The sequence below is a fragment of the Drosophila albomicans genome, chromosome X (assembly GCF_009650485.2).
Source record: "Drosophila albomicans strain 15112-1751.03 chromosome X, ASM965048v2, whole genome shotgun sequence".
Classification (NCBI taxonomy): domain Eukaryota; kingdom Metazoa; phylum Arthropoda; class Insecta; order Diptera; family Drosophilidae; genus Drosophila; species Drosophila albomicans.
Window position 1 is genome coordinate 3440343 of NC_047627.2, and position 11562 is coordinate 3451904.

At 40.7% G+C, this 11562-nt stretch overlaps 5 protein-coding genes across 5 annotated transcripts; 3 read left to right on the plus strand and 2 right to left on the minus strand.

Moving 5' to 3' along the window:
- The first annotated feature begins 350 nt into the window (after positions 1 to 350).
- LOC117577543 (zinc finger protein ZPR1) lies at positions 351 to 2008 on the plus strand. Its single transcript, XM_034262371.2, has 2 exons — positions 351 to 1157; positions 1212 to 2008. The coding sequence occupies exons 1-2, from the start codon at positions 497 to 499 to the stop codon at positions 1910 to 1912; spliced, it is 1362 nt and encodes a 453-aa protein (XP_034118262.1). The 5' UTR covers positions 351 to 496; the 3' UTR covers positions 1913 to 2008.
- Positions 2009 to 2319: 311 nt separating this feature from the next.
- On the plus strand, positions 2320 to 4064 carry LOC117577783 (NADH dehydrogenase [ubiquinone] flavoprotein 2, mitochondrial). The gene is made up of 3 exons (XM_034262708.2): positions 2320 to 2486; positions 2612 to 3130; positions 3754 to 4064. The coding sequence occupies exons 1-3, from the start codon at positions 2448 to 2450 to the stop codon at positions 3922 to 3924; spliced, it is 729 nt and encodes a 242-aa protein (XP_034118599.1). The 5' UTR covers positions 2320 to 2447; the 3' UTR covers positions 3925 to 4064.
- A 1179-nt stretch (positions 4065 to 5243) lies between these two features.
- Positions 5244 to 10216, plus strand: LOC117577781 (protein penguin). The gene is made up of 6 exons (XM_034262705.2): positions 5244 to 5382; positions 7900 to 8197; positions 8261 to 8954; positions 9017 to 9419; positions 9480 to 9892; positions 9952 to 10216. The coding sequence occupies exons 1-6, from the start codon at positions 5256 to 5258 to the stop codon at positions 10135 to 10137; spliced, it is 2121 nt and encodes a 706-aa protein (XP_034118596.2). The 5' UTR covers positions 5244 to 5255; the 3' UTR covers positions 10138 to 10216.
- LOC117577782 (nucleolin) lies at positions 5405 to 7306 on the minus strand. The gene is made up of 4 exons (XM_034262706.2): positions 6644 to 7306; positions 6444 to 6584; positions 5976 to 6388; positions 5405 to 5851 (listed from the first exon to the last, which is right to left on the minus strand). The coding sequence occupies exons 1-4, from the start codon at positions 7145 to 7147 to the stop codon at positions 5830 to 5832; spliced, it is 1080 nt and encodes a 359-aa protein (XP_034118597.1). The 5' UTR covers positions 7148 to 7306; the 3' UTR covers positions 5405 to 5829.
- Positions 10197 to 11038, minus strand: LOC117577784 (putative peptidyl-prolyl cis-trans isomerase dodo). Its single transcript, XM_034262709.2, has 3 exons — positions 10863 to 11038; positions 10435 to 10764; positions 10197 to 10367 (listed from the first exon to the last, which is right to left on the minus strand). Exons 1-3 carry the CDS (start codon positions 10918 to 10920, stop codon positions 10258 to 10260), a joined length of 498 nt encoding a protein of 165 aa, XP_034118600.1. The 5' UTR covers positions 10921 to 11038; the 3' UTR covers positions 10197 to 10257.
- Positions 11039 to 11562: the final 524 nt, after the last annotated feature.

Consider the following 11562-nt stretch of genomic DNA (forward strand, 5'->3'; position numbering starts at 1 on the left):
ATTTAAACTTAAACACTATTAATTTATTCATAATTCGACTGATAAAAAAATAATATCAAATTTGTGTAGAACATTAAAAGTAGTAACGGCTTTTTACCACATTAATCAATTTCCTTGATTACCAAACGCATGTAAAATATACCAGAATATAATTCCAATTATATTATTGTATTGTAATTCAATAAAGAAATTAAAATTAACCAATTAGCTAATAGCTTATTATACAAGAATAGCTAATTTGATGAAAAAAGTGAGAAAATATATTTTGTATTTATCAGATACATCATTGTGATTATTAACATATAAACTGTTCCCACTACAAATTTAGTACAATTTGCACTTGTTTAGTATATAAATATCTAGTTGTTTTCCAACACTGCTTTGACCGACTTAAGCAGAACAATCGAGAGCACTGGTTGCACGTTGTGTGCGGCGGCGGTCAAAGTGTTATTTTTTTTGTGAATCCTTTTTCGATAATTCCAACAACATCACCATCATGACAACTGTCGTGCCGGAGACGAGCGCCGAGGGAGCAACAGCAGCTCCCGAGCCGATCTTTCAAGACATCAGCGGTGAACAAACAGCGGAAATTGTGGAAATCGAATCGGCGTGCATGAGTTGCTTTCAAACAGGAATCACACGACTGCTGCCCACCAAAATCCCTTTCTTCCGCGAGGTCGTACTAATGTCCTTCAAATGTGAGCACTGCGGCTACACGAACAACGAGATGCAATCGGCATCCGAAATACAAAAGAATGGTGTACGCATCGAGCTCGATGTGAAGACCCCAAGCGATTTAAATCGTCGTGTTGTGCGGTCGGATAACTCAAGCATTAGTATACCGGAGGTAGAGCTGGAAATACCAGTGCAATCTCAAAAGGGCGAGGTGACCACCGTGGAGGGCATCATAGAGCGCACGATAGCTGGATTATCACAGGATCAGGATAAACGACGCATCGATCATCCAACGGAGGCCTCTTCCATTGATGACTACATCGAACGCTTGCGGCAGCTAAAAGAGCTGCAAACGCCATTCCGTGTGCTGCTTGAAGACATCTCGGGCAACAGTTTCATAGAAAATCCGCTGGCGCCGGCAACTGATGCACAGCTGAAAACGTCCCATTTCTCACGAACTAAAGCACAAAACGAACTTTTGGGTAAGTTTACAATGAGTTGATAATAAATAATCTATATTAATGTTAATCTTGCAGGTCTCTACGAGCAGAACCATGAGGAGGAGCAGCACCTGCTCAAACCCATTGCCGAGGACGAATGGCCCATCGAGAATCTGCATGGCGAGGTGCTGCAATTCGCCACCAATTGTCCCAACTGTCAGGCGCCCTGCGAGACAAACATGAAGTTAACTAATATACCGCACTTCAAGGAGGTGGTCATCATGGCCACTGTCTGCGGTAGCTGCGGCCACAAAACCAACGAGGTCAAGTCTGGCGGCGGCATTGAGACGCAAGGTGTGCGCTTTAAGGTGCGCATCTCCAGCAAGGAGGATCTGACGCGAGATGTGCTCAAATCGGAAACCTGCAGCTTGGCCATTCCAGAGTTGGACATGGATGTGGGACCGCATGCGTTGTGTGGTCGGTTCACTACAGTCGAGGGCTTATTGGTGGCAATGCGAGAGCAGTTGGATGGCCGCTTCTTTCATGATTCGGCGGATGAGGCATCGAAGCAGCAATTGCAACGTTTCCTTGAAACCTTCGATAATGTGCTAAAACTGGAGCATGTCATCACGCTGGTGCTACAGGATCCAGCTGGCAACACTTATGTCCAATCGCTGCGAGACGATGATGAGCCCGATGACAACTTAACGGTGGAGCGTTACGATCGCAGCTTTGAGGATAACGAGGAACTTGGATTGAATGACATGAAAACTGAGAACTATGAGGAGAACGCGTGATAGCAGATAATAATTAGCCCTTTTCATCCCTAACTAACACTAACAATATGCATTTACTAAAAGAAAACAAAAGAAATTAAAATTTAAAGAAAAGTACGTTGAGTTGTTGGTTTATTTCAAGTCTGTTAAGTTTGGCAAACCATCGATACATATCGACAGTGAAGCAATGTACCAAAATTTCAAAATAAAAGATTCGATTTAATTATTTACAGGAAATTACGATTGAATTTAAACATTTTTTTAACTTTATATTTTTAAAATATAAGAAAATTAAAATCGTATAATTTTGTGGGGAGAGGAGAGAGAGGAGACATTAACAAAATGTACTATTTGCCGCAAGTGGCTATGCAATGTACCGCCAAACTATAAATGTACCGATTTCAATATTATCGATATATCTAAATATGCAGCACTGCCGCAAAAACAGCTGATTGAAATCGTAGCAATCAACGTCGTTGGTTGGGGGGGAACCGACAATTGAAATAATATTCAACTTTTTTTTTCGTGTTATTTACGTCGCTTGAAAGCATACAAAATGCTAACAAATTGTGCCGCAAAAACACTGAGCGTTGTCGTAAGTAACTTGGACGTACATCTATGCAAATGTGGATGGGGAAAAAACAAACGCATTGTTTTGCCCAAAGTTGCAAGTTATGTAATTTTAATATAAAGAAATAACAATTGTTTTTTTTATGGCAGCGGGGTAGCCTGCGTGCGATTGCCACGAGCAGCGCCCAGCGCAGCGACAATCTGTTCGTGCATCGCGATACGCCCGAGGATAATCCGAACATACCCTTCGAATTCACCGCCGAGAACAAGAAGCGTGTGGACGCCATTCTCAGCATCTATCCCGAGGGACACAAGCGTGGCGCCATGATCCCGCTGCTCGATTTAGCGCAACGCCAATACGGCTGGCTCCCCATTTCGGCTATGCACAAGGTGGCCGAGATCCTGGGATTGCCCAATATGCGTGTCTACGAGGTGGCCACATTCTACACAATGTTCATGCGCAAGCCGACGGGTAAATATCACATTCAAGTGTGCACCACAACTCCGTGTTGGTTGCGCGGCTCCGATGCCATTCTGGATACATGCAAGAAGCAGCTGGGCATCGGCGTCGGCGAGACGACCAAGGACAACAAGTTCACCATCTCCGAGGTGGAGTGTCTAGGCGCCTGTGTCAATGCCCCCATGGTGTCCGTCAATGATGATTACTACGTGAGTTGTACTTGGACTTGTATAATATAACTTAATTCGCTGATTGATAACTTTGATAGAGATAGTTACAACTTTATAGGTGTGCGATCTGCATACATCATTTTGTTAGCTTGATCTAACACTTTCTTTGTTTAATATCGTTTCATCATCTAGTTAATATTATAGTATATCAATAACAGCTAATGAGCGAATAATTTTAGCACAATGTTGCATTAATATGTTCGTCAAAAATGAAAGCAACAATCATTTCAGATGACTGCGTTAAGCACTACTTGAAATACATGCTCTGGTTTGTGTCTCAACTAAACGCAGAATTCCACTTTTATCAAGCAATTGTTTGAATATACTTTAAACAATTTATTTGTAAGCGTCGTCCGCAATTCATGAATACTGTAATTTAATTTTGAATGAGCTGAATCATGTACTAGATGAATTAAATTAACAGAAAGCCTCAGTTCTGATACAAATTTTATTTAAAGGTTTAACAAAGAAATAAAATTTTCAGACCAAATATTTTGTCTATGTTAGCCTCTTTACTCATACAGTTGATACTGCAGTCGGTTAGCGATGCAAGTTGAAATATATTATTATATCGATTTAATTGTTTATCAACCTTCTTGCAGGAGGATTTGACCGCCAAGGATATGCAGGATATTCTGAGTGATCTGAAAGCGGATAAGATTTCGCCGCCCGGTCCACGCAACGGACGCTTCGCCAGCGAACCAAAGGGCAAGCCCACATCTTTGTCCGAGGAGCCAAAGGGACCCGGTTTCGGCCTGCAAGCGGGTCTCTAAGGCCATAAATACAGACACACCTCCATCTATCCCTAGCCTAAATGCAAACTGTCTCCGCCAAAAACAAAAACTGGCTGATCAAATGCAATAAATGAAAACAAACAAAAAAATTAAACCTTCAAATGTTATCAATGTTTTAATGTTTAGATTAGTGTTTATACTCGCTACCCATAGGGTAAAAGGGTATTATAATTTTGTGCCGACAGGAAATATATTTGCAACAGGCAGAAGGTGCCATCTCCGACCTTATAAAGCATATATATTCTTGATCAACGTCAACAGGCGAGATGATCTAGTCATGTCCGTTTGTCAGTCTATATGAACACCTAGACTATAAGAGATAGATATATAATTTTGTTTCGACAACACTTTTTATGTTTACAGGCGAGGGCAGGCAAAGCTTTAGCTGATGAAATCATATTCCTTTCCACAAACTTCAAAGTCAGAAAAACTTCATTTACTGAATTTGACATAATTTGCTTAATATTTAGGTTTGCAATGTAATCTTAAATTTCCAAAGATAGTATCGATAATTGTCAGCATCATTGACATTGACATTGTCAGCAGAATTGAGGAGTATAGCAAAACTTTGAGAAAATGAGATCATTTAATGACAAAATCAAAAAGAAACCCAAAATGATTTTTGCTGTACCAATATTCTATCCTGGCCATCGCGCTGCCCGAAATCTTTGGATACGGCACAAGAAGAAACCGACCTTATACATAAGATGGAAAACTGAAATGCTGAGAACTGTGCATAAATGGTGCAATACTTGTGTCGCATCGATGTAAGATAAACAAAATTATACAATACTGTTAAGAATAAATAAAACCAAATGAATTACAATTTGTAGAAAGACCCTAATGAAGACTGTATCCAACACTCTGAAGGAGGAAATTAAATGCTTCCGTTAAATATAATCAGATTATATGTTTAGCGAAAATGGGAAAACATTCGCAATTCGAAAAAAATATAAATGAATATAATTCTGAAACACTTTAATAATAATTTGGACTACAAAAGAATATGAAAGAATTGTTTCTTGATTATGTAGATTTCTAACATATGTTTCTCCAATATTTTAATTAAATTTGACAGAAGAAAAAAAAATGGAAATTGTCAAAATGACAACTATGAATTGGCATCGGTTAGTTGTTATTCTGGAAATTTCTATAGAAGATTGACATTAAGTATCGATGCCCAACTCCTTGTCAGATGTCACTTCGACTAGCGAGCAAAATCTGTCAAGTTTTTCTCATTCTTTTCGCAAATTTTGTCGGAAACACTTTAATTTGTGTATTAAATCAATCACTTGATTTTCGGGTTTAAAATGGACAACGAAATACTTATTCAACTGCTCGGATGTGTGGATGCGGCAATTGCAAAAGAAATTGAAAAACAATGCGGAAAGCTCGAGAAGAGCACACAAACTGAGGAGTTACCAAATCCCGAACAAGGTAAATTTCTTTTTTTTTTGTTATTTGTAGGTTATGGTTTATTATTTGCACAACTTAAATTGTTTTTTTTTTTTTAATCTGTGAGACCGGGATGATGCCGGTTTATGTGTATGAGGAGAAAAAAGGGATTCAGAGTGTGACTGACTGACTGATAATTGTTTGGAAAAAAAAAACATAATCTTGAATCGTCGATTCAAATTAAATGCTAATTTTAAAGAGATGATTTCATTTGCTTAATATCTAAGATTAATTCGGGGAAATACTTATTGATTGCTAAGTATACAATTTAAAGAACTACTCCATATGTGTGTTGTGTATGTGTGTTGCTTTTTCCGTCTCAATGCAGCACATAATTATGTCAATCCTAATCCTAACGTGATTAGGAAAAATCGTAAACGATATTCCAAATCATACGATTTTCTTGTCGACGTGTGAGTTTCTTCCATTTCACTCTTCGCCATAGAAAACGCTGTGCATGCGTAAGCGAGAAGGCATTAGTTACATCAAAAGAGAGAAAAATGCATATATTGAAAGAGAGAGAGAGAGAGATTTGGTTTAGAACAGTTATTATTATGTTGGATGCTTTGTCTCACCGATTCTTTGCCGCAGAGCGTTTCGATGAGCGCTCGATGCGATTGTGTAGATTGGAACGTGGAATTGTCTCGTTGACCAGACGCTTTGTCTTCTTGGGAGACTCACGCAAATGCTTCATATCGACATTGCCCTGCTGCTCCAGACTCTTTTTGAATTTCTCAATTAGACCCTCGCACGACAAATTCGATTCGGGCTCCCATGTGTCATCCTTAGCCCCAAAGCCCTTCCAGCGTATGCGATATAATGCGCCATGCTCGTCGTCATCCATAAAGTCGACGATGCGTTCAACGGCCCATTCCTTTTCCGGATCGGTCTCCTGCTTGGATAACTGTTTGCTGGCTGCCGATTTGCGGCCACGTCCAACGCCTTTAGTCGTCGTTTTTTTGTCGTTGGTGTTCTTTTTTGGGTTTCCCTAAAATCACAAAATGTAAGAATTCTTGGAATTGCATCAGCAGTTTTGCCCTTACCTTGCGGTATTCCTCTATCAAGTCATCGCAGTTCAATTCCGCCTCCGGCTCCCAGCTGTCCTCATCCTTACCGTAGCCCTTCCAGCGCACGAGGAAAAAGGACTCACCCCGCTTTGACTTGTGACCTACGATTGCTTCCACCTAAATGCCACATGAGATGATTAATTAATCGCCAATTGGAATGTTTTTTTTGTGTCTACCTCGAATTCTGTTTCCTCATTGTCATCTTCCTCCTCTACGATATCATCCTCTTCATCTTCCTGTGTATCCTTCGTTTTGGCCGCAGCCTTTTTGTTGTTATTTTCACTCTTTGCAGTCGCCGTCAACGTCGCTCCTGACTTTGCTTTGGGCGGTGTTTTCTTTAGCTTTTTACGCGGCGGTCCATTGGCGGAATTGGAGTTGGAACTTTTGCTGCCGCTGCCATTCAATGGCAAATCGTCGCTTTCATCCGTCTCGCTTCCATCCTTTTCATTCGCTTTTGATGATTGTGCAGCCGCTTTTCGCTTCTTCGACACTGTTTCATTTTTTGTATCATCCGCTGACGACGACGCTGATACTGTGTCCTTATTATTAACAACTTCGTTCTTCTTATCGCCATCTCCATTCTTCGCAGTACTCTCATCACTATCCGCAGATCCGGCGATTTTTTGCTTTTTGCTCAGCTCGCTGAGCTCCGCCAATTTCTTTTTGCCAAGCTTCACCATTTGTAATCAATTTGTGTGCGCAAATTGCCGGGATGCAAGGAATCAAAAACAAACAGAAATATACTTTGATTTTGTTTTTCTTTTTGCCGCGCAAAAAAAAAAAATACAACAATTATGTATATATCCACTTGTGCCGTCGACTTGGCTTGGGGGGCGCTACGGAATGAGTTCAATTAGCAGTTCCGATAGGAATTGGAGAAAAATCGATTACATACATATATATCGATGTTTTTATTTGTACATAACGGTTATTTTTAAAGGAATAGTAGAATAAGTAAATGTATTATTACATTAGTCTCGTGTTTTTTTTTTAATAGAAGAATTCGGATGTCAGATTTTATTGCAATTTCAACATCGTTGTCTGCATGTATTGCGATGGCTACCAACTATTAGTTCTCCTGGAACTGGTTCAATTATTTTGTTGTTGTTACCGTAGCGACTGTACCAAAGCAGCACAACAATGCATATATTATAACAAGTCTTTGCTATATTGGTGATTAGATGGTAAATATATTGTTCAAATTGAAACACTATATTACTGACGTTTTTATAACGTTCTAATAATATTAAGATCAGTACAAGTGCATCTTATCGATAGCTGTAATGATGCCATTGCGATATTTGTGCGCTTATTCGATATGTTGTTGAAGATGTCGATTGCTGTGCACTTATCGATAAGCACTTTGCACGTGTTGCCGTTGCACACAAACAAGAGATTTTGGCGAGTTTTATTTTTATTTTTTTTTTCGTAGAAATCTCAGTGGTCAACATGGTCGTGCGCGCAACCGATAAAAAGGAGAAATCCACGAAAGACGCTGACAAACTAGCGCAGAAGAGAAAAGCAACAGACAGCGCCAAACGGAACAACAAATTTGCAGATCGCAACAATCAAAAGGGAAAAAACACAGCAGCCAACGGCACATCGACTGAAAAAACGGATTGGAACAAGTTTAAGAAAGAGAAAAAGGAGCTGAAGCTGAAACGCAAACAGACACGCGACACCTATGAAGTGACCGTCGAGGTGAAGAAGATCTACGAACAGCTCAAGTGGTAAGCCAAACTATGAAGGACTAAAAAGTAGGTTTCAAAATTTCAATCTCAACTTTCTCGTAGTAATGCTACCAAAAATAAGGATGCCCTCGTACAGCAAATGTACACGCTGCTCAACGTGTCCGCCGACAACATTAACAAGGTGGCCAAGGCTCATGACACCGCTCGCATCTTGCAGTGCATGATTAAGTTTGGTTCGCCAGCGCTTCGCGTTGAGCTTAGCGATAAATTGATGCCAGATGCAGTGACTATGTGTCAATCAAAGTACTCGCATTTTTGCATTCAAGCCATGCTGAAGTACTGCACTTCAGCCACCAAATCCAAGTTGGCCGATGCCCTCATGGGCAACCTGGTGCGTTTGGCTGGTCACAATATTGCTGGCAAGCTGGTCGATGACATTTATCAGGCTGCAACGAAACAGCAGCGTTGTCACATGCGACAGGAGTTCTATGGTGAGCTGTACAAGAAGAACAAGGATTCCAATGTGACTACATTGAGCGACACTTACAAGGATGCTAGCAATATGAAGGCATCTATAATGGGCGCTGTCAAGACCAATATTGAGCATTTGGCTAATAAAAAACTCTTGGACAGCTCCCTGGTGCACGATGTCATCATTGAGTATCTGAAGGCTAGCGAGAATTTGGCTGAAATCGCCGTCACCTTGGCTGCCAGCTTGCCGCAGCTCTTGTCCACCAAAGCAGGCACCGAAGCGTCCACATTATGCTTCTACGCCTCCGAGCCGAAGACGCGTCGTGTAAGTAATTAATATGAGTTTCAAGATTTGAGATTATTTAACGAACTCGTTCACATTTTCAGGCTATACTCAAGAACATCAAGGAGCATCTGCTGAAGATTGCTCTGCACGAGCATGGACATGTTTTCCTCATTTCGCTATTCAATGTGCTCGACGACACCAAAGCGGCTAAGAAGTCCGTCTATGATCCGTTGCATGGCGACTTGAAAACCCTTGTGGCCAGTCCCCATGGCCGTCGTGTTATCCAATGGCTAATTGCACCCGGCGATACTGTTTGCTTCCATCCCACATTTATCAAGTTCATTGACGATGGTCTGGTGCACAGCAAAAAGGATAAGGAAGTACGTCGCAAGGAGTTGTTGGAGCAGATTGAGGAGCCCATTGCCTTGGCCATGTGCGAGGATCCGGGTTTCTGGTTGTCAAATAGCAGCGTTGGTTTGGTCACCATCACCATACTGAAGCACAGTAAGTGAGAATTGCGCTATCACAATTTGTACTATAATTAATCCTATATTTCCTTTATAGTTACTGGCGAACATTATAACAAAGCAGCTGCTGCATTAGCTCCCATTGTGGCTGCTGCAGATTGGCGGATAACACCATTGCCAGCTGATAGCGAACAACAGACACAGTCGAAGGATACAGAATCGATTATAGCGGCGGCTACAGAGCAGCGCAAGAACAAAAAGAAGAAGGTGTCTATTGTCCCAGCAGCGGAAAAGCCAGAAAGTGATGATGAGAACGACGACGATGATACTGGTGAGCCAAAGCAGACGAAGAAACCAAAGCTGGATACAAAGTCAGCTGAGCCTGCCACTGAATTGGGCATTGAGAACAGCGGTATGCATCATGTGCTAAAGACAATCATTAAGCAGGATCTGAAATGCGATGGCACGCCATTTTCAGCCAAGTTGCTGGAGAGCTTGACACCAGAAGTGGTAAGAGAAAATCTACAGCAGTTGTTGCAATGTTAATTACATCCATTTATATATTGCAGTTGACTGGCTGGTTCCCTATTAATCGCGCTTGCTATGTGCTTGTGACGCTGGTGGAGAAAACGCCAGATTTGCAGCAGCAGCTGCTGAAGTTCTTTGACTCGCAGACACTGCGTGATTTGTTGCTGCAACAAAAGTCATCAGGAGCCTCGATTTTGGCAAAGAAACTCGAACTGGCTGGCAAATAGAATTACTACTTTATATGATGAAATAATTAGTTTTAACTACACATACATATACAATAACAATGCAGAATTTGTTTGTACATTTTTATCTTTTTTGTTTATTTATTATTTTCTAATGTGAGTTTACGATTTGCGTAATATGATGTGTACGCCGGAATCGGTGTCCACAATGCCGGACATTTGACCCACATTCAAGGCGAACGCTGCCTTCTCGAAGGGTGCCTGCATTTGACCTGTAATATACATCGAATAATATATGTAAATAGGGCCATTGAATTTCGTTCAGATTGCAGAGTTTACCGCGACCAAATTTGCCCAAATCGCCTCCACGCTTGGCAGAACTGCAATCGGAGTAGGAGCGTGCTAGCTCCTCGAATGTGGCCTCATTGTTAACGATCTTGTTGCGATAGACCTCGAGCAGCATTTGCGCCTCCTCTTTGGTGCGTGTGATATTCTCCTCACGCCACGAGCTGGGACGACGGCTTCCCTTGTGTTTGACCAGCAAATGGAGGCATTGTACTTCATCGGGATTATCGCCGCTGGTGTTGGCAGAGCCGGATTTCTTGGCCGGTTCTGTGGGTTGATCCCACTGCGACTCTTTTGTGTGCACGTTAAGATAATAACTCATACCTGCAAAAGTGCAAAACGTGCCAAAATTAAATGTTGCCGGTTTTTTTTTGTTGCAAAACGATGGCTTTCAATACAGAACAAATGATTCTTTAATTTACCAGTTGAGCGGCTGGTGCGCTTCTCCCATCCATCGGGCAATTGTTCAGTTTCGGGCATTTTGTTGTTCTTGTTGTTATTTCTTTTACAAAATATATAATTATCGCGAACGAAATGTAAGTGATTTTTTTGTTAAGGGTAAATAGAGAATGCGATAACTTTGATCGAGCTCGATAACTACGAAGAGCGATACTGCACTGATGCAACATTGCTATACTGTTGTAACATGTGTGCTGGAAAATGTTAATAAAAAGCGAAAAAAAAAAACAATTTTATAGAAAAGTTTTACAAACTTAAATTATATATAAAATACTCGTTAATTAGTATTATGTTTGTCACTAAGTTGTATGTAAGAGTTTTTAGTGGATTTCTGTTAAGCGAAGGAGTCGCTGGTTAATTAGCAGATTTTCCTGCTAATGCTACAAGCGGTCCCACTGAAAATTGAAAAGTGCAGATTGCTGTTTGTACATAGCTCATGCATGTACGTTTTTTAAAGTTACATACACTTTAGATATTGGTGATTAAAATTAAAATTGAATGAATTCCAACTTACTACACTGAAAGAGAAGTCCTGGTTATAGCTACTCTAAATAAAAATAAAGAACAACAGAGACAAAGCACGAATTCAAATAGTGGCGGCTTCTTGTAACATTTTAGTATATTTTTAAGCAGCTCTGTAAACGTTGCATCATGCAGTATATT

What these genes read in the sequence shown, in the direction of transcription:
- LOC117577543 (XM_034262371.2), top strand. Translation starts at nt 497, where the DNA reads ATGACAACTGTCGTGCCGGAGACGAGCGCCGAGGGAGCAACAGCAGCT. An exon ending in AGCACAAAACGAACTTTTGG is followed by an intron (nt 1,158 to 1,211) that starts GTAAGTTTACAA and finishes TTAATCTTGCAG; the next exon opens with GTCTCTACGAGCAGAACCAT.
- LOC117577783 (XM_034262708.2), top strand. Translation starts at nt 2,448, where the DNA reads ATGCTAACAAATTGTGCCGCAAAAACACTGAGCGTTGTC. An exon ending in CAAAAACACTGAGCGTTGTC is followed by an intron (nt 2,487 to 2,611) that starts GTAAGTAACTTG and finishes TTTTTATGGCAG; the next exon opens with CGGGGTAGCCTGCGTGCGAT. An exon ending in CCGTCAATGATGATTACTAC is followed by an intron (nt 3,131 to 3,753) that starts GTGAGTTGTACT and finishes ACCTTCTTGCAG; the next exon opens with GAGGATTTGACCGCCAAGGA.
- LOC117577781 (XM_034262705.2), top strand. Translation starts at nt 5,256, where the DNA reads ATGGACAACGAAATACTTATTCAACTGCTCGGATGTGTGGATGCGGCA. An exon ending in ATCTACGAACAGCTCAAGTG is followed by an intron (nt 8,198 to 8,260) that starts GTAAGCCAAACT and finishes ACTTTCTCGTAG; the next exon opens with TAATGCTACCAAAAATAAGG. An exon ending in CCGAGCCGAAGACGCGTCGT is followed by an intron (nt 8,955 to 9,016) that starts GTAAGTAATTAA and finishes TCACATTTTCAG; the next exon opens with GCTATACTCAAGAACATCAA.
- LOC117577782 (XM_034262706.2), bottom strand. Translation starts at nt 7,147, where the DNA reads ATGGTGAAGCTTGGCAAAAAGAAATTGGCGGAGCTCAGCGAGCTGAGC. An exon ending in ATGAGGAAACAGAATTCGAG is followed by an intron (nt 6,585 to 6,643) that starts GTAGACACAAAA and finishes TGTGGCATTTAG; the next exon opens with GTGGAAGCAATCGTAGGTCA. An exon ending in CGCTCTGCGGCAAAGAATCG is followed by an intron (nt 5,852 to 5,975) that starts GTGAGACAAAGC and finishes ACGCATGCACAG; the next exon opens with CGTTTTCTATGGCGAAGAGT.
- LOC117577784 (XM_034262709.2), bottom strand. Translation starts at nt 10,920, where the DNA reads ATGCCCGAAACTGAACAATTGCCCGATGGATGGGAGAAGCGCACCAGC. An exon ending in GCGCACCAGCCGCTCAACTG is followed by an intron (nt 10,765 to 10,862) that starts GTAAATTAAAGA and finishes GCACTTTTGCAG; the next exon opens with GTATGAGTTATTATCTTAAC. An exon ending in TTTGGGCAAATTTGGTCGCG is followed by an intron (nt 10,368 to 10,434) that starts GTAAACTCTGCA and finishes TGTATATTACAG; the next exon opens with GTCAAATGCAGGCACCCTTC.